Here is a 24,168-nt window from a genome sequence, read left to right on the forward strand (position 1 = left end):
TTTCCAATACCAGACTTCCCCATGTCCCCCACTTAAGCTCTGGAGGGCTTGGCCTATCTTTCTCATGTGCCATTCAAAGTCCAGCATTTAACATGATGGCTGGCATATGTAGTTCACTAAATACGTAATAAAGATGTAACCAGGTCTCACCAGTATGATCGCTGCCCTAGTCACCCAAGCTTGAGAAGCTGTATCAGTACTTGAATCTCCCCTCTCTACCCTCACACAATCCACCAGTCAGTTGCTCAGCCCCATCACTAGTTTCATTCATCTCTTCCCACATAAATTATCAAGTCTAGGCTAACCTAGACATTATCACCTAGTGACAGGTCAACTACAACATGTTCCTGTTTTCCCTTCATTCAGTTTCTACTGCTCCAACGTATGTCACGCACTGCTGCCACATTCATCTACCATGGTCACGTCCATCAATCAAAAGCAGTTCTATAATGCAAGAGAGTAACTCCATCAAATCTCACTACTCACTGCTGTGTCTAACTTTTGCACACACATTTTCTGTCTGGACTGTCTTCTCCCTAATAGTTTTTCTAAAACAAACCTTTCCCCAAAGTTCCCCAGACCACTGTGATCCCTTTGAGATTCTTTCTCTCTCTCTCTTTTTAAAGATTTACTTATTTTAGTGGGGGAGGGGCAGAGAGGGAGAGGGAGAGAAGCAGACTCCATGCTTAGGCATGGAGTCTGACTTGGGCCTTGATCCCAGGTACCTGAGACCATGACCTGAGACAAGATCAAAAGTCAGACACGCAACTGACTGAGCAACCCAGGTGCCCCTGATCTCTTTAAGATCCTAATACCATATTCCCTTTATACAAGTTACTGACAGCTTAAAAACATGCTACTTTTTAAGGTAACTTCTTTTCATTTATCTTCTCTCTCTTCAACTCCACAGTGACACCCTAAAGACAGAATTTTTTTTTTTTAATTTCTTTGTATTCTTAGCACCCAGGACAATATTTGTCCAAAGGGGATAAAAAGAGAGATCCAGAAAATCAATTTAAAATTTTACATTTAAAATAGACCAACTTACTCACCCTAGCGTCCTCTATGTCAAGGTTAATTCTTATTGTTCTACTAATATGTAATTAAGTATTTTATTACCATAAGGTATCCCAAGGCGTTCTTGCTCTTTCCTGTAACCTTCCAGAGCAGCAGCCCATCTTGTCACTTGTTCTGAGGTTTCATCTGAAATAGTTGTAATGTGTTTTGTGCCATCAAGAGTTATAACTTGAGCTTCCTCAACAAGATGTGCTTCTGCTTCAGCATGGTGGGCATCTGGATCAATAACTACTTCAACTGTTTCCGCAGGTTTAACAATTTCAAGGATGTTTAGCTTAGGTTCAATTCCTAAAGAGTAAAAAAAAAAAAGTAAATCTAAATGAAAACACGAAAGTCACTAAAAAAATAAAATTCAGCTTAGATTCTATGTTCTCAAATGGTAGAGCAAATGCTCTCTTTTAGACACAACTAAAATTATTCACTAGAACTTTGGTAGATTAGATAACAGTAATGTGTTAATATTAATTTCCTGATTTTGATAATTGTAATGTAGGCATATAAAAGAAAACCTTGTTTTTAGAAAACACATATACTGATGCATTTAGGGATAGAAGGAAATCATGTCTGCAACTTATTCTTCAACTGGGCAAAAAAGGTAATGTGGGACAGGTGGATGGAGAATAAAGCAAATGTAATAAAAGTTAACATTTAGAGAATCTGGGTAAAGGACATCCCAGAATTCTTTCACTACTCTTGCAACTTTTCTGCAAGTATAAAAGGACATAAAAACACCACCACCAACATCACACACACAGCTACGTAGAAACATTTATTAGGAAAAAAGTACCAATATGGATTAGAAAATAAAAACCAGACTAGGGAAGAGTATAAATGAGTAGTAGCTACCCACCTGTAGAATTTTTAAGAGTCCTTCTAAGCAAATTAAAGTTATTTACTGACTGCTTTTCTTTTCAAAAGTCAAAGTTCATATTTAAAAATGAAAAGGCACTGAGTTTGTTAAATTAAATTCACATTATTACCTTCTGATTTCCATTTTCAATTGAATGAAAAAAACCTCCAAATTCGTAAAATATTCAAAACAAAATAAATTAGCTCTTTATAAAATCATCTCAGATACTTCTGTTACAAGACAGATCTAAAAAACTATCATTATTACTTAACAACTACTGTCTGCTCATTGATTCTGTTACATTTTACATCAAATTTAATCAGTGTATTTGAAAGATTAAAATTCAACTTCAATCCTCCCTGAAAACAAACTCTATAATAAAATATGTTGGTATCACTCATTATATGGTATAAAGGTAAGTTACTTTTTTCAAATATACATAAGAAAAATAACTGTAACTTAAAAAAAATATTTTTCTAAGATTTATTCCCTAATCTGTCACTCAAATTTCATCAAGTCAGCTCTTCCCAAATCCACTTATATTGAGAGGTGACTAGGCTTTTAAAGATAAAACAAAGAATTTCTTTCTTATTGTCAATGACAGTACTGGGGAAATTGTAGATCGGAAGGGATAACTACCATTTTTATAGTCAGAGAACACTATGATTTGTGAAATGCCAGTGTAAGCAATCTAGTATGTTCCAACATTAAAATTAGTCTAAAACTCCGGTCAGAACTTCTAACAAGCCACGTTTTAAAAAATTTTAGTTTTTAAACTAAAATGGTTTCCTAATTTTCTAACTTTTGTACTTACACAAGATTAGTAAAATACTGTGGTGGATATGAGTAACTGAGTTACTCAACATCTTTTGCCAATTCCTCTCTCTGTGCTAAACTGTAGGGAAAAGATTTCCGGGTGGTGAGGGGTCCAGTTGTGATTCTGGCTCTAGAAACACTGGCATAAGCCTTCTATCTGGAAACAAGGGACAAGTAGGTACATGGAACCCATTTTTCGGCTAGTGTGGATCCATGTGATGGCAGAGTGGTTCTAGGTTGACAGTTATAATGGTGGCTTTCGGATCTCGCATTTTCCAGATCACGGCAGGGCAACAGCTTCTTTGGCAATCCAGTTCTGCAGTTCTAAGAAAGTCAACCAGAACCTGTTCTTCCAGCTCTCTCTACCTTACGATGTAACTTTCCCTGAAAAAACTAGTTAGAATTTGTTATACTAAAAAAAAAAAGAAAAAGAAAAAAGAATACATTATACTATCTGCTTCACCCTGACAGATCTAATAATGAAATCAAAAGCATGAGTGTCTGGCTATAATATTACATTAAGTAATTTAGACAACCACCTAAAACACCCCAAACTTGTAAAAACTGAGCTCTTCCATATTTTAAAAAACATGAGCTAAACTTTTAAATAACCATAAAAGTAGCTTACCTTGGTAAGAAATTACCTGTACACTAAGTTGTACAGTTCCATCTGTTTTTACTCCTTGGTCAAATAAACTTCGTTCCGGATCCAGCTAAACATGGGAAAATGATTAAGATTACTTTGATTTAGTCATCAGGTTTAATACAAATGTATGTATCAAATAGGACTTAATTACTGAGGCATACTAATGAAATTATAAGAACACATCTAATTATCCAAGTTGTCATACCTTGTAATTCTTTGCCAAAATTAAACATATTTTAACCATTGTGGTAGTGATTAAGGACAACATAAATTAACCAAATTTATTTGACATGGTGGTTTTCTCTAGCTCTGGAGTCTAATTTAGGATTTTAAATAATGTCAAAAGGTGACTGTTTATTCTGTAAATATATTTTAAGCAGAAGATAATGCAATTTATCTGTCATGAATAAGCAAGGGTGCTTAATTAGTGGGGTGACTTATATAAATCTATTAACATATTTTTTGCCATGTCCCCCTTATAATGAATGCCACACATTTAAGATCAAGATTAACTCTAAATCTCTTGCAATGAAGTTAATAAAGTTAAGGGATTTATGACCTTATAACTTAACCTAGCTTTGATATCTTCAATCAAAATTCTGTATCTTTTCAGTACTAGTGTTTTTATCCTCCATGTCTCCCTCCATGTGTGAATGCATTTCACACAACAGCAACCTGATGACAAAAAGTAATTCTGACTTTCAGATGTTGTCTGTCACCATTTTAAAGCCAGACCTGCATTGCAATGATCTTGAATAATGTATATTCCTGTGCCTGCATTTCATGCAGCTAGAGGTACAAAGCTCCTGTGACTCCCATTCCCAAGAATTCAGTCAATACTATAGTCATGGTACAAACATGTTTTCTAATATTATTTCTCTCCTTCTGTGTTTTTGGAACATTTGAGTTATTTTCACTTTCTGCACAACCAAGCAATGAATAGCTCATATGTACAACTTTGCTCACTTAGGTGAGGATTTCTCTAAGAACAATTTATTGAGGTGAACTACTAGGTATTTCACATTTAACATTAATAGACATTAAATACCAGATTACCTTCCAAAAAGATTATGCTAGTTTATTCTCTCCCTGAGAGAAGAAAAACTTTAAATCCTAAAATTATTAATATCAGACCCACATACATTCTCTAATTCTGGAAGAACAATATCCTTCCTTCCCCACCCCTCCACAACATTTATTAGACTTACTGAAAGGAAAAGATAAAAGTAGGTTGAGTGGAAACTGAAAGGCACAAATTTCATTAAAACATTTCAAGTTATTCTACACCAAAATCTTATTTTAAAATAATACATATATGATGATTTGAATTTTTAAAAAACTAAGGCAAAATTCCTGTAACATGGAATAGCTATAACACAAGGCAGATAAAGGAGAGAAGGAAAGAGCAAGACAAACCAAACAATCCAAAAGAAGACACAATACGTATTTGTATAAATTGCGATGAAAACCAATATAAACTCTAGTACTTACTCGTATGTTCAAGGAAGGTCTAGAGAAACTCTTCTGAGCAATTCTATCTAAGCTACTTTTTGTACATGAATATATTACCTTTCTTGAGCGAATACTATAAAACATGACTATGAATATGCTGTAAACGTATTATTAAAATACGACTGCAGGTAAAATCCTATTGCAATAAACCCCAAAAATACATACACTGGTGTTTAAGTTCTTATCCAAAATTCACTGCTGGAGCAAATAAAAATGGAAGGGAAGGTAAAAATCACTTACTCCAGTTTTCTCTTTTTAAAGATGAGGAAACTAATGCACAAAGAAGCTAAAACCTAGTTACAAAGTGTTAGGACACACTTCCAAGTTCCAAGGTCAATGTGCTTCTCACTACTTTACGTTTAGGCTCTGATTCACATTTATTTAAGCTCATTTCATATTTGTGAAAGTAAAAACCAAGTATTTGATTCAGTACTCAAGATTTTTATTTCCTAAGTAAGCTACACACACAGTGTGGAGCCTGATGCAGGGCATGAACTCGTGACCCTGAAATCAAGACCTGAGCTGAGATTAAGAGTCGGACACTTAACCCACTGAGCTACCCAGTTACTGCTAGTACTCAATCTTTTAGATACAATTTTAAATGGAGGGAATTTTGCTGGAAGAACTTTTATTTTAAATGTGTAAATTTTGCAATATTGGCCAAATTTTGTTATAAAGATTATAGCTATAGAGATAAAAGGCTAACAAAAAAATATTTCTGGGTGCCTGGCTGGCTCAGTAGGTAGAGCAAGTGACTCGTACGCCCTGGGGGTAAAAGTTCAAGTCCCACGTTAGGTGTAAAGATTACTTAAAAATAAAATCTTTAAAAAAAAAATTTCTAATGCAGACTTAAATCCTAAAATATAAATCTCAAAAGAAAAAAAAATTACCTGGATATCTTGCAGGCAAATTTCATGAGCATCCAAAGAACACTGCAGTCTTGGTTCTAGCAATTTCTTTAAATTGCCTATTGGCTCATTGATGTCTATAGCCTGGCTTACACATTCAGCTGGCGTGTAGGTTTGTTCCACAATACTAAATATTAAAGGATATAATGGTTAACAATTATTTCTAAAGTCTGGTTTTTGAAACTCATTTCTGCATAGACACTATTCGTAGTGGTAGGCTTTTCACCAACTAGCACTGCCAAACTGGATACTAAATTGCAGAGAAATGCTAACATAAAATTTAAAGCAACCTTGCAAATGTATCTCCTTAGGAGTATGTGTATGTGTTTGTGTGTGTGTGTGTGTGTGTGTGTGTGTGTGTATAAATAAATATAAACACTGCATATACCATATTTATAGGGAAATATAAATATTACATTTTCAACTTATTTTGGAAAATTTTAGGCCCAAAATGGAAAATAAAGAGCCCGTCAAAATCTGTATGCCATTTCTACTACTCAATTTCCTTTCCCAACATAAATGTACATAATAAGGTATGAAAATATAAATTATATAAGATACTTTCCATTTAATTTAATCTGAGAACTACTGGTTATAATCAGTGCAATTCCACATTAAAAAATATATATACTCCTGCTTTAAAACTCTGAAGCTCTTCTATACTGTTATTTCATACTTTGAATTCTACAAAATCTTAAGTGCCTTGGGGGTAAAATCTTTGGCAAATAATTTTACATACTTTTTTCAAAATCCTTATATGGACTCAAAGAGAAAACAGACATCAAATAATATCTACTAGATTGGCGAGCTGGAAGTCAATGAAGTTTCACAGCATGTTTCCTTTTAATATGATTTAATTCTCACTGTAGTTGTCAAAGACAGCACCATGTATTTAAAAATTTGTCCGTGTGCTATGGTTTAGTGCTGTGAAATGTGTAAGCCTGATGATTCACAGACCTGTACCCCTGGGGCAAATAATACATTATATGTTAATAAAAATAATTTAAAAATAAAAATTAAAAGAAATAAAAAATTTGTCAAGTTCCATTTTCACATAAATTCCAAGTGTAATGCGATATATGTATCATATTCAATAAAGGTACACAGCCTAAATTTTTCTAATACTTCAAAAGTTATAGTAGACCACTCATGATTAAAAATGAAAATTATTTTTAAATGGTAGTAAACTATTATTACTATTACTTTTGTTAAGGTAAATTAATTGGGTCTTTTGGCTAAGTATTTCTACCAAATTCTTTAGTGATAGCACAATAGGCTATAATTTTCTTTTTTAACAACCATTCTTTAGAAGAAATGCCACTTTAAGATAGATTTAGAGAAAAAAAAAGATTTACAACCTATTTTATTTGAGCTCAACATTTAAAAAATGTTTAAATATTTTGTTGCCACCATTTAAACCTTGGGAAACTTCATGCAAAAATCTGAATTTCTCCTGAAAAACTGGATGATCTCACATCACTGGACATAAATTCTTGCACAACTACTGTGTACTACAGCTTCATAGCAGCAACTGCTCCTTAATGGCTATTTCCCAGGTTAACACAGTAATTATCAATTTCTTACATGAGACATCTGCAAAGATTTTCTGTAAAGGGCCAAATAGTAAACACTTTGGGATATGTGTGCCATTTGTGTGTATACATAAAAATAAATATATCCACCTATGTACGTATAAACACACACGCACACATGCATATATGTATCTGATGACTGAGAGGAGATTTAGCACACTCAAACACACTGAAAAGCTCTATTAAAAATTTAAGGTTTTAAATCTCAGCTCAACTCTCAACACTCAGCATCCCTATCAACCTTGGTGATTTTGTCCATTCAACACAGAGTTATTCTAAACCTTCATTTATTCCGCAGAAGTCCTCTATTATCTATTACTCTTTAGTTCCTTTTACTTTCAACGTAGTATCTCATCTTCTGCTTTATAGAGAAACATAGGGACCATTAGCCATCATCTTCCTCAAACTTCTTGATTCTCAAATCTCTATTTTTACCCAGACTGAGTCCCTGGATTCTGAACTCATTACCACTGCTCTCCCTCTTTAATGGAGTAATCTTCCATTACTATCCCCAAAACTAACACCTTTCACTGCACTATATACTTGGTACTGGGCACATAACTACCCCTATACCTGTATGCCTCCTCAAACACAATGCGGCCTCTATAAGAGCAGGTTACTGTCTCACTTATTCACATATTCCTCAGAGTTACCAGTTTATAGCAGTTACTTACAGATATTTGTTAAATTATTTCAGGTTGTGAATTAACCTCTTTCTGAAATAAAAGTAACCAGCACGGAGGAAAGGAAAAGAATCAAACAGTGCCCAAAGCAATTAAGTCAAAGGTAAAAAAGCCAATACGTTATCCTGCAAAATGCTGAGGTTAAAACAAAACAAAACAAAACAAAACAAAAACTCCCCAAAACTATGGCTTGATTCTTAATTTTAAGTAGCTATGCTGATAATTATAAAAAGTGGTAAATGCAGAAAAAAACCAACCTTTCTTCTGTGCACTCTGGTTTCTCTGTCCCATCAATCTCAATTTCTATCAGCTCCTCTGCTTCTCTTTTAGTCATGGTTGGAGTATTTCAAAAGCTCAGTCCTGCAAGAGTTAAAACTTAGGACATTTTGAAGTTATCTGCATAAACAGAAATGCTACCAAAAAAGCAGAAATCCAATTTTAAAAAAAGGAGAGGGTAAGCAGAAGAGGAAGTAATCTTCATATATGAAAGAAAATCCACAAACAATATTTTTATTAACCTAACATGACTTTTTCATCATTTCATTGTATTTACTAGGACATTTTTGCCCAAACTGAGTCAATATATTAATTCAAGTTACTTCAAAATCAAGCGAAAGGTATGTCAATTCTATTACAGCATTACAATCTTAATAATGGATTCAAATTAAATATTAACATGGTGATGAATTATAGTTGTTCAGCTAAAAGCTGTACTTTAGTAGCAAAATTTACCACAAAGCATTGTAATGATAGAGTGACATACAGTTAATCAGGGCTAGTATTTGTGTTACAAATTACATCTTATAAAGGCCATTACAATATTCTAAAACAGCAAAATAAAGTAGCAAATCATTACAGATATACCTATTATTGCCCTGATTACACATCAGAATTTTTGATTTTTTAGATGTGGTTTTATATATTTTAAACCATTAATTTCAGTTTTTGATTCTCTCATGTAAAATTACCTGCTGCTTTAAACTACCACGGATACAAAATCATAATTTAAAAAATGCTAAGTAATGCAAAAAATAGCTATGTATATTGGTATTTCTTTGTGACCCTTTCTGAGGTATTAATGCTGTTGAGTTCTAGGTTGCTCTTTCTCACTGTTGGTCAATGCATTTGTCTTTGGACTCCAAACATAGTCTCAGTCCAGAGTAGAGTTTTCTAAGTGCCTCTGACTCTTTGACTTCTACTTGGTATTCTATTATTTGCAAAGGGGTCTCCCACTTACAGGTATGACAAAATGAAGACTTCCAATATTCATACCTGATAATAATAATAAAACTATTTACCTAGCACCAGGCACAAGCATGTAAATGCTTTATAATCTTTAAAACAGAACAACCTTATTCTGAGTCCACCCTCACGTGACAACTGTCCAGAGGCTAGTGAGGCTCAGCTGCATGTGGCTCCATGTCACACCTCAGATGCAACAACCGAACTACACATCATTCTAGGTGAGGCCGAACCGTGGTTTCTTCAAAGACAGGCTCTATTTTGCGAACGTACACTAGTGCAAGAACCACCACCATCTCTAACCTGGAATACTGCCACAGCCTCCGCCAACAGGTTTTCCTATTTCTATGCCCTCATCTCCACTACAGTCCATTCTCAGTCAACACAACAGCCAGTGCAATCGATCCTCTTTAAAACTGAAGTTATAGCATAGTGCTCCTTTGATTTATATCAGTCACGGTGAAATCTAAAGACTTCACAGTGGCCATTAAGGCCCTGTAAGATCTACCCCTACCGCATTACTGCTCTGACTCCCACTCCTAGGCCAGCCTCCTTGCTAGTCCTTGCACCTTCCTACCCTGCAGGCCTTGCTCCTCCTGATCATCTGCCTGGCACCTACTTCCCTCAGCTGTCCTCTTGGCTAGATCCCTCACCTCTTTGATGTCTGCTCAAATCTCCTTTTCCCAGTGAGGTATACCCTGACCACCCCCATTTAATTCTGTAACTGGCCTCCTCTTTACCCCTTTATTGTTGTCCACAGCACCTGTCCCTCTAACATACTTAATCATTAATTTCTGCATTCATTATCTTTCTTCCTCCAGTCTACCATCATCAAAGCACAAGACCCAAATTGTCCAAGAGTGACTTTAGGAACTTAAATCGGCTTGTCAAATTAGGGACTTTGCCAGTTTCCTGACATACGAGGAGTTCTGCCAGGCCTCAAGTTCTCAAAGGACCAAAGTCTCTGGGAGGCACAATAACCCCAAACTTGTGAATATATGAAGTTACATGGCAGAGGGGAATTAGGGTTACTAATCAGCTGATCTTAAAATAGAGATTACCCAGGATTATCTAGTTGTACCCACCAAAATCACAAAAGTCCTTAAAAATGGAAGAGGGAATCTGAAGAGATCCAGAGTGATTCAAAGCTAGAAAGACTCAACTGGCTGTGACTGGCTTTGAAGATGGAGAGAAGGAGCCACAAGCCAAGAACACAGGCAGCCTCTAGAAGCTGAAAAAAAGAAACAAATTCTCTCCTAGAATCTTGAGAAGAAACACAGTTCTGTTAATATCTGATTTTGGCCCAGAAAGACCCATTTCAGACTTAATTTCCAGAACTGTATATAATTAATTGATGGTATATTTAAGCCACTAAATGTATAGTAATTTGTTATACAGTAGTACTGGAAAACTATCTTCTTTCCAATGTTAGAAGGTCTGTAACTCTCCTTAGGTCCCACCATCTCCAGCAGCTGAGGAGTGGGTTTTCTTACAAGTTAGTCTCTAAATAGCTGGCACTTAAATCTAGACTGTCTGGTATAAAGTGGTCTGATTTTTCCCCCACATTATCAAGGCTGCTCTCACAGCTGCTGTATAAAAAGAAAAAACAATAAGGCGATGGGGTTCTCCGTGTGGATACACAACATGCACACCCAGCAGACTGCCTAGGCCCCTAGACTTTTGTTTTGGATGATGAAAGGATTAAGGACTTTTCTTGTTGACTCTGGACTAATTGAATCTTCCCTTTCCCCAGTAAAGCCTATCCCTTAACTGATGCCCTGTATAAAACTGTGGAATTCACACTGAGCACCAGAGCAAAACAACTGATGACCCAGTAGGGACCTACATTACAGGACAACTTAAGGATATTTGTTTATAGATGTATACAAAGTACCTGGAATGGTACCTTACCCTTAGTCGGAATTCCATTAATATGTAATGAAAAAATAAAAGCTGTAAGTGCTAGTACACATCAGATAAAATTGGCTCCAGATGCCTTTAAGGCTTAAGCATGAAAGGTAAAACTATAAAGCTAATAGAAGAAAATGGTGGGGATTTTTTTGCAGCTTAAGGATAGAAAAGGATTTTTTTAATTAATTAATTTGTCAGAGAGAGAGAGAGAGCGAGCGAGCATGCACAAGCAGGCAGAGGCAGAGAGAGAAGAAGGCTCCCTGCCAAGCAAGGAGCCCGATTCGGGATTTGATCTCAGGACCCTGGGATTGTGACCTGAGCAGAAGGCAGTGGCTTAACCGAATGAGCCACCCAGGTGTCCCTAGAAAAGGATTTCTTGAATAAAATTCCAAATATATAAACTCTAAGGACAAAAACTGGCGGATTTCCTTACATAAAAATTAAGATTTATGTTTAATAGGCCACAGAGTGAAAAAACATATTTCCAATATTCAAAAGTGACAAGGGACTAATAATTTGAATATTAGAGAACAAATTTCTACAAGTTGATAACAACCTCAAAAAAGTCAGGACAAATTAGAAAAGTAAGGCATAGGAAAAGAAAATTCACATGAAAGAAAAACAAAACAGCCACAGATATGAAGAAATGCACGAATTCAAATCATCCCCTAAAACGCAATTTAAAACAAAGAACTCTATACTGTGTGTATTGGTGTGTATATGGCAAAAATTAGAAATCTGAATACAGAAGAATTAGTAGGGAAGTCAGGATGTAAGATGGGTTTGTAAAAATCCTCTGCCGCTAGTGATGGGGTACAGACAAGTGTACAATTTTGGAAAAAAAATCTAGCAGCACTTACTCAACTCGAGTATGCCTGTATTTATTACCCAGCAAAACTGCCCTTAGATAAGCATTACAGACATTCTCACACTGATTGATAACAGGATGTTCAGGACAGCTTTGTTGGTGATAGCTGGAAACTGAAGCCAGTATCAGTATCCATAGTTTTTAAGAAAGGAGCACATGCTAGGAAACTTTATTAAGTAGAAACAAGAAAGTAATTTATACACACGCATCATAAAAATTGTTCCCTGTAGGAAAAGGGAGAAAAAGAATAAGGTTTATAGCAGAAAAACACTTAAAAAGATTACTTATGGGGAATCTGGATGGCTCAGTTGGTTGGGTGGCCAACTACTGGTTTCCACTCAGATCATGATCTCAGGGTCCTGGGATGGAGCCCCACAGTAGGCTCTAGCTCAGTAAAAAGTCTATGTATGGATTCTCTCCCTCCCTGTGCCTGATCACTCCCCTTCCACCATCTCTCTCTCTCTCTCAAATGAACAAATAAATCTTAAGAAAAAAAAAAAAAAAACACTTATGTTTTATTTTCAGGGCTTACACTCATCATCCACTCTTACCTCTATTACTTATTTATTTATTTTTTTATTATTTAATTAAGTAGGCTCCATGCCCAACCTGGGGCTTGAACTCATGACCCTCAGGTCAAGAGTCACACTCTCTACCTATTGAGCTAGCCAGGTGCCCCTCCATAGCCAATTTTAAAAAAGAAAAATTAGAAAACAAGTGAAATTTCTGGGAACTATGGAAAAATAGAAAGAGGAAGTAACCAGAAGCTGAGAAATGGCCTCACAGACTTCTCAGCAGGGATAACTGTAGTTGGACTTAATACAAGCACTAAAACAGGGAGCGGTTTAAAAGAAATTTATCCTGCGATCTTCCAAAAAACCTAAAGATTATTTGCCCACAAGGTGCCAAATGAAGCAAAAAATGAGCTTTACACAGTTTTGGGAAAAAAAAATCACCCTACTCGTGATCTCTGAATTGATCTCCTTCTCATTCTAAATCTAGTGGGGAGAAGCAGTGGAAGAGGTTTGGGAAGTTATCCAAATCTTTGGTATCAGTGCTTGAGTGGGTCATAGCTATTTTTCTGGAACCAATTTTCCAGAATTCTATGTCAATACTTATGAAAATAGAGACAAGAACATTATGTGGAACCTCTTCACCTAAGAGCTGCCTCTTGATGCCCTGGTTTTTCTTAGATTAAATCTAACCTGGGGTTCAGAACACTTCACAAAAACCATACGAATTAAGTAAAAACTCCTAGAAAAGCTAGTTTTCTTAAAATACAGTTATGTTTATAACATCCTCTTTTGGAGCCACAAATTTATTTTTTTTTAAAGATTTTTTATTTATTTATTTGACAGAGATCACAAGTAGACGGAGAGGCAGGCAGAGAGAGAGAGAGGGAAGCAGGCTCCCTGCTGAGCAGAGAGCCCGATGTGGGACTCGATCCCAGGACCCTGAGATCATGACCTGAGCCGAAGGCAGCGGCTTAACCCCACTGAGCCACCCAGGCGCCCCTGGAGCCACAAATTTAAAGATTGTATTTCCTCATTGGGATGAATTACTAGTTTACAGAATTTAGGACGACTTTGCCCACTGAAGGAAAATAAAGAATTCCTAAATATTAGTATGAGAGTACCTGCAGGATTGACAGCACATTTTCCCAAGCTAACAGATACTTTTAAAATCATAAGAAATTTGGGACGCCTGGGTGGCTTAGTTGGTTAAGCCGCTGTCTTCGGCTCAGGTCATGATCCCAGAGTCCTGGGATCGAGTCCCACATCAGGCTCCTTGTTCTGTGGGGAGCCTGCTTCTCCCTCTGCCTCTGCCTGCCACTCTGTCTGCCTGTGCTCGCTCGCTCTCTCTCTCTCTCTCTGACAAATAAATAAAATCTTAAAAAAAAAAATAAATAAAAAATAAAATCATAAGAAATTAAAAGACATTTAAAAAAATAATAAAACCAACAATTTAAGAAAAAATAAAGCACAAACATCTGTGTGTGTAGAGAGTGAGAATGAAAGTGTGAAAAAAGGTTAACACTTGGTGACCACCTCCCCCACCCCGACCGGGGAGGTTTTCTCTGTATAATTTGTTTTCCAGGAATGTAGATTTGAAGTTTTATAAATAAAGGTTGGAGAGAGATTTAACTCAACTGTTTTAATTTAGTATCCAACCTCCCCACGGCCTCATAACTCACCTCAACTTAACATCTAGCTCCTTATTTTGATACTTCAAAACTATATATCCCTCATGACATGCATATATGCAATTCAGGTAAAACTGCCTTATGTCCAGCTTATGTCAGAATATGTCTTTAAAACAAAACAAAACAAAACAAAACAAAACAAACAAACAAAAAAAAAAAACAAGAAAAACCTTGGAAAACCAGGATCAAAACCCTGAGACAGACAGGTTAATCCCCTAAAGTTGCTTCTAAAGAGCCAGCCAATTTCTTCGAGAGCTTAAGATAACACAGTACCTAAGAATGTTATCACTGCCCAGCTCTTTGCTCCCGGGAACCGGGAATCTTTGCTCCTCCCACGCGCCAGACCTGGAATTCCTGCTAGTGGAATTCGTTAGTGGAAAACTATTCATGAAGTGGACACTATTTCTCTATCATTACTCACCATCTTGCAGGACAATATTAGGCACTGTTATTAACACTGCTATTAATCTAGTCAAACTAGGATCCCTAAATGCACTGCAGACACGCACAAACGGCTTATCTTCCGGGACACAAAATACTAAAGATGTTGGCAAGCTACATTAACCCATCATTTTCCCCTTCTCTTACTTCCTCGTTTCTAAAATAAACCCCTATGGACACCCCATACATTAATAAACGGCTTTGATGCAACTGTGGGGCAGTTCTAAAAGACAGCTGGAAGTGAAGTGAGCGCGCAACGCTGAGTTGGCGAGGAGACTGGTTCTGCACCTTCCTCTGAAATACTGGGGGCGTCAGGATCTCATCCCGACCGCGGACCGCCGCGGACGGCGCACAGACGAGGAAGGGACAGCAAGGAAAGGCAGCAGCGAAAGGTGACACAGGAGGCCCGGGGGCGCGCGGCTTCCCAGGGCCCCGCGCCGCGCGCCCCTCCCCTCCGCTCCCCGCACTGCCTCACCCGCCCCTCCCCACCCGGCTCCCTCAAGTCTCCACGAACGGAAATGGGAGTCACAGCGCCGGGGACCAGCGGAAACAAAACACAGAGGCGGCCGCGGGGGGGCCGCTGTGGGTGAGAAGGCCCCGGAACGAGGCCGGAACGAGGCCGGCCCGCGCGGGCCCGCGCTCCCTTCCTCCCCCGCGGCCGCACTCACCCGCTCCGGAATCGGCCCCGTCGCCCCCACCCGCGCTCCAGAGCCGGCTGAGAACAGCAGGGGCGCGGGCTCCACGTGCAGCGACTCTCCCAGTAAGACCCGCAGCTCCCGCGACTCGAAGTGTGAGGCCCCTGGGCCTTTCCCGCGGAATCGGCGCTGAGAAACTCCAACCCCCCCCCCTCCTCCCAGGCACCCCCGGGTCCGGGACTACAACTCCCAGCAGGTTGCGCGAAACGAACGCCCGAGGCAACGGAGGCTCGCGAGGTACACTGGAGCCCAACGCCCCAATGCAGCTTTGTTTTACACTCTAACTTTCCGGGCTTAATCTAACACCTCAACAACCCCAAAGAACAGGATGCTGACTTGGGTCCGGCAGGACTGAACTAGGTAAAAGGCCAGTCAAAGTGCGCATGCGTAAACAAGCAGGATTCCAGGAGGTAAAAAGACAGCAGGTCAAGTTGGGCGAAGGAAAGATGGCGGAGGTCTCGCCAAGAGACCCGGAAGCACTTACCCTCCACTTCCTCCTCCTGTTCGGCTTCTGTCTCACCTAGAGCCGTCCGGTCGCAGACCGCCTCCGAGACGTTTCCTGTCCGGTGAGCGTCGACCGACTGAAACGGCGGCCCATAATGCATTGCGATGGCGGGTAGGCGGGTGGGGGCGGAGCCAGGGCCGGAAGTAGAACGGTGGCGGCCGCGGAGGCTCTGGCAGCTCCGGACTGAGTGCAAGGTGACTCGGAAGGTAGCTAGACTAGCTTGGCCTCTTGGAACTCAGATTCCGGGTTTCTTATGAGGCCTGGGCTGCCTGTTACTTCTGTTCTTCAGGAGTATAAAGCAGCCCTTTGTCCCGGGCACCTTCACCGCCTGGCCCAGGGTCACTTTTGATCTCGCCGCTTTTAGGCCTTGAAGTTGGGGGTAGACTCGGTATTCAGGCCTGGTAATACTTGCTCTGAGGCAACCCTGGGTGGTACGGGAGGCAGGGAGGCCAGGGATTCCTGGGCACCCGGCCCAGCTGGGGCAGCCCAAGGTCATTCCCTCAGGGCCGGTCTGCAGCCAGGCCTGCCCTGCTGGGGAGTGCGGGAAATTTTGCCCCACTATGTAAAGCGGAATGTGCACCGTAAGAGGGAAATGGGTGATAGTCATCTTTAAAAGTTTTCATCCTGCCTGAAAATACTGATTGTGCAGCTTTGTTTTCCGCTCTCGCTTTCCAGCACAATCCTACACCTCAACGCCGAGAAACAGGATGCTGACTGGGGATCAAGGGGGTGCTTGAACTAGGGGTGAGGCCGAAGTTCGCGACGGGACAAAACAGGGTTTCCAGCAAGGAGGAAGAGAACGGGTCGGGTTAGGCGGGTTGTGGATTGACCTTAGGAATATGCATGGAAGAGGCGGTGAAAGGACTAACCTATGGCTGGCTAGTCAGTCATCGCCGTCAACTGGAGAACCGTGCGCTTTCACCACAGGTTCTCTGCGCATGTGTACCCTTTTTTGCTGTTGCCTTCTCCAGTCTTTCTATGTCAAATCCGTGTCACCGGTTCTCGTGGCATCCCATAGTGCTTGAATAGAGAACTTAGGCCAGTTTGTATTTCACACCTAGTTGTGTAATAACGTGTTTTCTGCACGACAGTGGACTGATGGTGGACACGCCTACGTTAATCAGCGAAAAAAAAATCAAAGGGAATAAAAAAGGAACAAGTTTTGATAGTGAGATTATTAATTTTTTTAAAGATTTTACTTATTTATTCGACAGACAGATCACAAGTAGGCAGAGAGGCAGGCAGAGAGAGAGGAGGAAGCAGGCTCCCCGCTGAGCACAGAGCCCGATGTGCGGCTGGATCCCAGGACCCTGAGATCATGAGCTGAGCCGAAGGCAGAGGCTTTAACCCACTGAGCCACGCAGGTGTCCCTATTTATTAATTTTTTAGACAAGTTGAAATTGAGGATTTATGAAGGGAAGAGACCTGTTGGATGTATGGATTTGCGGTTCAGGAAAAAGGCCAAGATTAGAGTTGTGATTTGGGAACCATTACTACTTAGATGGTGATAGAGAGGTACCTGGCTAGTTCAGTCGGTGGAGCATGCAACTCTTCATCTGGTGTGGCGTTCAGGCCACACGTTGGGTATAGAATTTACTTTAAAAAAAAATAGTAGATGATGGAAATTGAAAAAATGAAAATGGATTTGCCTAGTAGGAATGACACAATTTTTCCAAGAGTCAGAGCAAATTAACTGTGGGAAAATGGGCAATGTAATCATTTTTCTTAGACATAGTTTTATTATTTGTAAAGGAGATTAGACCACTTTCCTCTAGTTCTTAACAGTATCACCCAACGGTACAAGGAGAGAATATATATGGAAGTACTCCACAAAGTATTTTGGGCTGAAGTGACCTTACTGATGACTGTTAGTATGTCTGTAAGTTTCCAGAGGGGAAAATATACCTTGAAGCACAATTTTTAAAATAGGTCTGTGTCCAGTCAGATTCTACCGTGTAACCTTGTGCCACATACTTAATCTCTAAGCCTTAGTTTCTGTGTATGTAAAATGGAAATGATAATAAGTAGCACTTTAAGGTTATTTGTTGTTTGCTTGGAGTCTTAAGTATTTTTCTTTGATGAGGTGTAAGTGATATATGGTGAATTCTTTAATTTCTTCAGATACTTTGCTTTCATCCTGGTAGGTGAAGGATATTTTGTTTACTATGGGAGTTCTTTTGGTAGTCTTTTTTCCCCCAAAATTTTTATTTAAATTCTGGTTAACATACAGTTCAATAGTGGTTTCAGTGATTTATCACTTACATACAACCCGGTACTCATTATAACAAGTGCCCTCCATATTACCCATCACCCATCTAGCCTGTTCCCCCCACCCAACAACCTCCATCAACCCTCAGTTTGTTCTCTTCTTTACCTACTAGGGGCCAGCAACACCCAAGTCAGGACAACCAAAACTCAAATATCTCTTGCGGGATACTGCCACCCCTACTCAAGAACGACTGTGTTACTGTACTGTCTTCTTAATGCTTCTTAAACTCTTAGTGGTAGAGGATCATTTTTTCCCCCAACCCTTGCAGCTACTTTGGAAAAATAAAGTAAAAATGAGTTACTGAAAACATGAGGTGAAAGACAGTAGGGCGAAGACACACAGAATACCAATCGATTTATTATTCAGCAAATATATATTACTATGTCAAATTGCTCTGTAAGTTTCCGTAATAATTCTTATACTACTGCTGGTCCACAGACTATGATTTGAGCACTTAGCATTCATTGAGTTCTGGTATGATTTATGGTTGAGTTCTGTAGCAGTTAATGGAGTTAGATTCCCACTATACAATATATTTAGAGGTGTTTTTATTATATATATATATATGCACACATATATATATAAAGTATGTGTATTTTTTAAACTATATTAACATTCTGGTGCTTGTTTTCAATAACAGAATCACCATGATTCTTCAAAGGCTCTTCAGGTTCTCCTCTCTCATTCGGTCTGCGGTCTCAGTTCATTTGAGGAGGAACATTGGTGTTACAGCAGTGGCATTTAATAAGGAACTTGATCCTATACAGAAACTGTTCGTGGACAAGATTAGAGAATACAGAACTAAACGACAGTAAGTGGGTAGATAATTACTCATGGTGTAAATATAAATATTCAAAGTATGTAAGTTTTGAGATGGGGAAAAAAATTACTTGGTGTTTGAAAGTGTCTAAGATCTTCACTGAGCTGATCTGTGACATAGAAGTTCACTAGGTGCTCTAAAAGAAGATAAAAATCTTAATTTTTAAGTCCCAAATTTTATTTTCTTTATATGGGTCCCAAGGGACCCATATAATCTATTGTCATTTTAACCATATCATTATTATAATGTCATTTATTATAAACTGGAGTCAATGCTTAGAAGTACATGAGATCTTGGAAATCATTTAGGAATCGTATTTCAGAAAACTAAGTCCCTTAGACATTAATTAGCCTAAAGTCATAAAAACTTACAGGAAGAAAAACATATTATCGAAATATTCTCTCGATTTAGTGGTCTTTCTGTGACATGATTTGGGGGGAATGCATGAACACAGCATTTTCCTCTTTAATGCTGTTTCCGTAGTACTGTATCTCTGGGAAGGTCAAAGGACAAAGGACTCTGAAATGGCTTAAAGCAAGTCCAGGATAAACACAATTATATCACACAGTTTTGGAGACAAAAGATGACCTTAGCCATCAAATTCAACCCCCCAAGTTTTAGGAAAAGTGACATACATCTGTTCAGTGTTCTGTTTTACTTAGTTGTCTAGTATGTGCAAAGCACTGAGCTATTAATGGCCAGGGCAGGGGGCAGAGCACAGAAAGAAGCCATATTGCATTTTCATATATTCTTGAAGTTTGATAGGTATAGAAAGCTTATAGGCATATATAAATTAATATATAAGGTAAAATGGATTAGATCTAAGAGAGTGACACAGTCTGTGTTTGGGGAGTTCACAAGAAGGAATGCTCCTTTATAGCTATATTCTGCAAGGTAGGTTGCAAGACTGATTGTTTTATCTTAGCTTTGAAAGCTCTGTTGGGGGTCCTTTTTCCTTTTTGAGAATATGGATAACTATGGATCATCATCTCAGTTTAAAAAAAGTGAAGAATTTACTCACATGATTCTGCTCATAGCTTGAAAGTGTTCTCAAACCCATGGAAGTTATGGTAAATATCCATAACTAAGGGTCTCATCCAGCTTATGAACAATTGGTGTGAAGGTCGGACAGATAGATGGGAGTTGGAGGAGGATCTTTTAGGAGGAAAGAATGGTGAGCTAAGGCATGAAAACTTGAAACCACAAAGTATATTTGGAAAATTGCATCATGCTATTTCCCAGGACTGTAGAGTGTATGAGGAGTGTAGGGAGCAGAAAGAAGAGGAATGGGATCAAAATGAGGGGATTATGAGAGGCCTTGATTGTAGATGGGCAATTAAGGTAGTATATGATAGGCATTTATGAGCAATTAAAGGTTTTTGAGTGGGATGATGGGATAGAACTCTATCAGGATGGCAATTTCAATCACAGTGTTAGAACAATTGAATAGAAAAGGAAGACAGGCATGGTAGGAACATGTAATAATTCAAGCATTAGTTGATGAGAATTTTATTTTCATAGCAATGGAAACATAAAAGTGACAGTCAAGACATTGAGAGACTGAGAACTGGTCTTTAGTACCTAGTGGAGAGACAGGAGGGATCAGTTAAAGAACTCTTGAGATTTTGAGACAGGGCAACTAACAAAAAGGTTTTGTCCTTAGCAGAATGAAGGAGGGAGAGAGCAAAGGGATTAAAATGAAATTCTGACAACAATCTTACAGATCTTATCCCCATCTTATATTTGAGAAAAGCAGGTGAAAAGTTTAGAATTTGTCTTAAATCACACTGTTCAGTAAGCAGATTTGCAGGGCTGGTTGGGGAATGTGTCTCCTGTCCAGAGGTATTGTATTGTAATGTCTTAGTATAGGTGCTGTGTGTACTTAAGCTATCCAATAAGTCAGTCTTGAGGTGGACTCTATTTTATTTCTTTCAAAGTAAGCTTTATGTCCATGGGGCTCAAACTCAGGGCCCTCAAGAGTTTCATGCTCTAGCCTCTGAGTCAGCCAGGTACCCCTGAGGTGTACTCTTAATCTAAGGAGCCTATAATTCATTCATTTGTGCATATGGTGTGGAGAAATGTTCTGCTCATAGAGTCTTGCCTGGAATGCAGCTCTGACACTTTCTAGCTGTGATCTTTGGCAGGTTTATTTAACCTCTATACTTTATTCGTATGTAAAATGGGGATGATGATAACAGTACTATTTCGTAAGATGTTACAAAAATTTAGTGACTCAATAAATTAGCCTAGTATATTTTAAGAGAAATAAACAAGTATCCTTTGAGTGTCTACTTTGTCCTGGTCACTATGCTAGGTTCTGGGGCTGTAATAAGGTGGTGTAGGAGACATACTCCGTGAAGGAGGTAGGTGATATCTGGGTGATACCTGTCTTCCTTATCATAAGAGTACATATTAAAGTTAAAATAGCCATCATCTGTCAGTAACCAGTATATTGATGAGACTGGCTGGATTCTCTTAAAACAGTTTCTTTTTTTCTTTTTCTTTTTCTTTTTTTTTTCTTAAGGCAGTTTCTAAACTTGTAGCTCCCAGAGCTGGAAGACAGTCATTAAAAGTATCTGGTTGAAGGCTCTGTCTAGACCTCTATTATCTATTTCATTAGCCACTATTCACATGTGACTATTGAAATCTAATTAAGTATAAATAAAAATTCAGTTCCTCAGTCACTTTAGTCACATTTCTAGTGCTCACTAGCCAGATTTTGTTAGTAGCTACCTTATGAGACAGCATAGATACAGAGCATTTCTGTCATTATAGAAAGTTCTGTTGCATCTGCTGATCTAGAAGAAAATGGGGTCCATGACAACCAACATCATTAACAAGTTCTTAAATTAGAGCTGTCTCTATGTTTTTGTGGAAATTCTGTAACATAGGTAAGGCCCTATACTTTTATCATAGTCATGTGAAAATATTATTACCCTTAATAATTTCACTTGTGAAGTTTTGTTTATTGTTCATTGGTAGGTGGCAGTAACATGACAAACACAGAATTAATGCAAAGAATTATTAGATCTGATTAGTCCCACTGCTGGTCCATGATGCTATATTTATCTTCCCAAAGCACAACTCTAGTATAATTTTATTGCCTAGTAAATAAAATACAAAGTCCCAGACTTAACATTCCAGGCCTCTCGTGACCTGGGTCCTGCTGGCTTTTTCATCTAGATGACTTATATTCTCCATATACAGCTAGTTCTTTATTACCTCCGTATATTTGCTTTTTCAGTCTTAGAATATATGAAATTAAAATCTGACTCAAATGCATGATTTGTCACAAATGCCACCTTTTTAAAATGAAATTTTTCCTAATTAGCAAAAGTGCGCTGTCCTCAACTTGAGTAGCTGTTTGTTAAACCGTGTCTTTGAAGCTTATCAATAACTCTTGTAGCACAAATGTTTGCATAAACTTTTTTTTTTTTTCCTAAATAGCAAAGTCTCTGAGGGTAGGAAATTTCTGCTTCTTTGTTAGGCCCATGGTATAGAGACTTAAAGTTACTAAGATCTTTTAGAAGCCATTTAGTGGTGGCTGATTTTTTTTTTTAAGATTTTATTTATTTATTTGACACACACACAGAGAAATCACAAGTAGGCAGAGAGGGGGGGAAAGCAGGTTCTCTGCTGAGCAGAGAGCCCAATGCGGGACTCGATCCCAGGACCCTGAGATCATGACCTGAGCTGAAGGCAGAGGCTTAACCCACTGAGCCACCCAGGGGCCCAGTGGTGGCTGATTTAAATCAGGTTATAAAAATAGATAACACTTATTGACCACTATGTCACCTCTCAGCGTACCAGGTACTGTGTTGAGTGGTACATGTGCATTATCTCTATAATTCTCATAACACCACCATTAGGTAGGACCTTTAGTTTTAGATGTGGAAACTAAAATTCAGAGTGCTTCATGCCTTGCTCGGGTTTATGCAGTTTTAATACATTGTAGAGCTGACATTCAAGCAGAAGCAGTCATTGACTCCAAGAGCCCATGGATTTAGCCATCATATCTTCCTGCAGTTTAGACCTCAAGAGAGTCTGACTTAATAAACATCATTGATACTCCAGACCTTGCATGTTAGAAGTTTGAAGTTGCCTCATTTATGTGAAACATTATAAAAAAAGTTTGAGTTGAAATTCAAATGGATACACTTTTTTTCAGAAAGAGTATTTTTCCCATGTGATAATTTTGAAAAGATATATTGAAACTTGATGGTGAAAAGTAATTTTGTTTTTGTAAACTAGTGCATGAGTTTTTACCTGCTCTTTTACACAACAGGGCATCTGGAGGACCGGTTGATACTGGCCCAGAATACCAGCAAGACCTAGAGAGGGAACTTTTTAAGCTTAAGCAGATGTATGGTAAAGCAGACATGAATACATTCCCGGACTTCAAATTTGAAGGTAAGTGTCTTTAATCATGAATTCAGTGAGAGATTATTTTAAGTTGAGCATATTTCTACTTTATACTTACTTGGATTGTTCAGATGATTAAATGACAATCACACATAAATTTATTGGGACAGTGATATTTGCATGAGAAGCTCTGGTGTAAATGTTTGCCATTGGTGTAGGAGATCATATAACAGGTTAGTGGTGGGGATCTGAAATCAAACTCCCTGATCTTGAGTCTTAGTTAACAAGATCATCTATGAGGTGTGTGATCTTGGATAGTTAACTGGTGACTGTTCTCACCTGATATTTAGGGAGAATTATATCTTCTTTGTGGTTGTAATTAAATGACATAATGTATGTGAAATCAGTTAATAGAGAGCCTGGTTTATAGTAAGTGCTGAATAAACCTTTAGCAATTGTTAGGTTTCCATGTAGGTGTTTAAAAACAGTATTCACTTAAAAAAAAAGAAAAATCAGAAGATTGATGAATTAAAGATTTCTAGATAATGCATTTTATTGCAATATGGCTAAGCTTGAACCTTCTTTTTTTTTTTTTCTTAGATCCTAAATTTGAAGTCATTGAAAAACCCCAGTCTTGAAGAAATAATGTAAAATTTATTTGATAATTTGTTCTAGATTAGTTGTACAACTGTATCAGAATAAACATACATTTCTCAACTGTCAAATGTTCTTTTAATTCTGATTCCAAATAAATTATTTGGTGATGTT

At 38.3% G+C, this 24,168-nt stretch overlaps 2 protein-coding genes across 7 annotated transcripts in view; one reads left to right on the forward strand and one right to left on the reverse strand.

Annotated features, from left to right (window-relative positions):
• The window catches only part of GABPA (GA binding protein transcription factor subunit alpha), a 34,844-nt gene extending 18,779 nt beyond the window's left edge, over positions 1 to 16,065 (reverse strand). Inside the window, exons 1-5 of one of the 2 annotated variants that reach the window (XM_047721556.1) lie at positions 15,929 to 16,065; positions 8,342 to 8,444; positions 5,792 to 5,936; positions 3,372 to 3,456; positions 1,120 to 1,365 (exon numbers count right to left, since the gene is read on the reverse strand). In XM_047721556.1, the coding sequence (XP_047577512.1) occupies positions 1,120 to 1,365; positions 3,372 to 3,456; positions 5,792 to 5,936; positions 8,342 to 8,418 (553 nt within the window). In that variant the 5' untranslated portion in view covers positions 8,419 to 8,444; positions 15,929 to 16,065. Of the gene's footprint in view, positions 1 to 1,119; positions 1,366 to 3,371; positions 3,457 to 5,791; positions 5,937 to 8,341; positions 8,445 to 15,417; positions 15,707 to 15,928 lie in introns of those variants that run through there. The other variant, XM_047721549.1, reaches the window with a different exon arrangement.
• On the forward strand, positions 15,878 to 24,168 carry ATP5PF (ATP synthase peripheral stalk subunit F6). Of its 5 annotated transcripts, none has more exons than XM_047721579.1 (4): positions 15,878 to 16,010; positions 18,859 to 19,029; positions 23,324 to 23,448; positions 24,001 to 24,168. In XM_047721579.1, the coding sequence occupies exons 2-4, from the start codon at positions 18,866 to 18,868 to the stop codon at positions 24,036 to 24,038; spliced, it is 327 nt and encodes a 108-aa protein (XP_047577535.1). In that variant the 5' UTR covers positions 15,878 to 16,010; positions 18,859 to 18,865; the 3' UTR covers positions 24,039 to 24,168. The 5 variants fall into 5 exon arrangements, with proteins under 5 accessions (XP_047577535.1, XP_047577521.1, XP_047577526.1 ...); XM_047721565.1 differs by lacking the exon at positions 15,878 to 16,010 and adding an exon at positions 16,018 to 16,155; XM_047721570.1 differs by lacking the exon at positions 15,878 to 16,010 and adding an exon at positions 16,022 to 16,143.

This window comes from Lutra lutra, chromosome 1, assembly GCF_902655055.1.
Source record: "Lutra lutra chromosome 1, mLutLut1.2, whole genome shotgun sequence".
Lineage (NCBI taxonomy): Eukaryota > Metazoa > Chordata > Mammalia > Carnivora > Mustelidae > Lutra > Lutra lutra.

What these genes read in the sequence shown, in the direction of transcription:
- ATP5PF (XM_047721579.1), top strand. Translation starts at nt 18,866, where the DNA reads ATGATTCTTCAAAGGCTCTTCAGGTTCTCCTCTCTCATTCGGTCTGCG. An exon ending in GAATACAGAACTAAACGACA is followed by an intron (nt 19,030 to 23,323) that starts GTAAGTGGGTAG and finishes TTTACACAACAG; the next exon opens with GGCATCTGGAGGACCGGTTG. An exon ending in CCCGGACTTCAAATTTGAAG is followed by an intron (nt 23,449 to 24,000) that starts GTAAGTGTCTTT and finishes TTTTTTTCTTAG; the next exon opens with ATCCTAAATTTGAAGTCATT.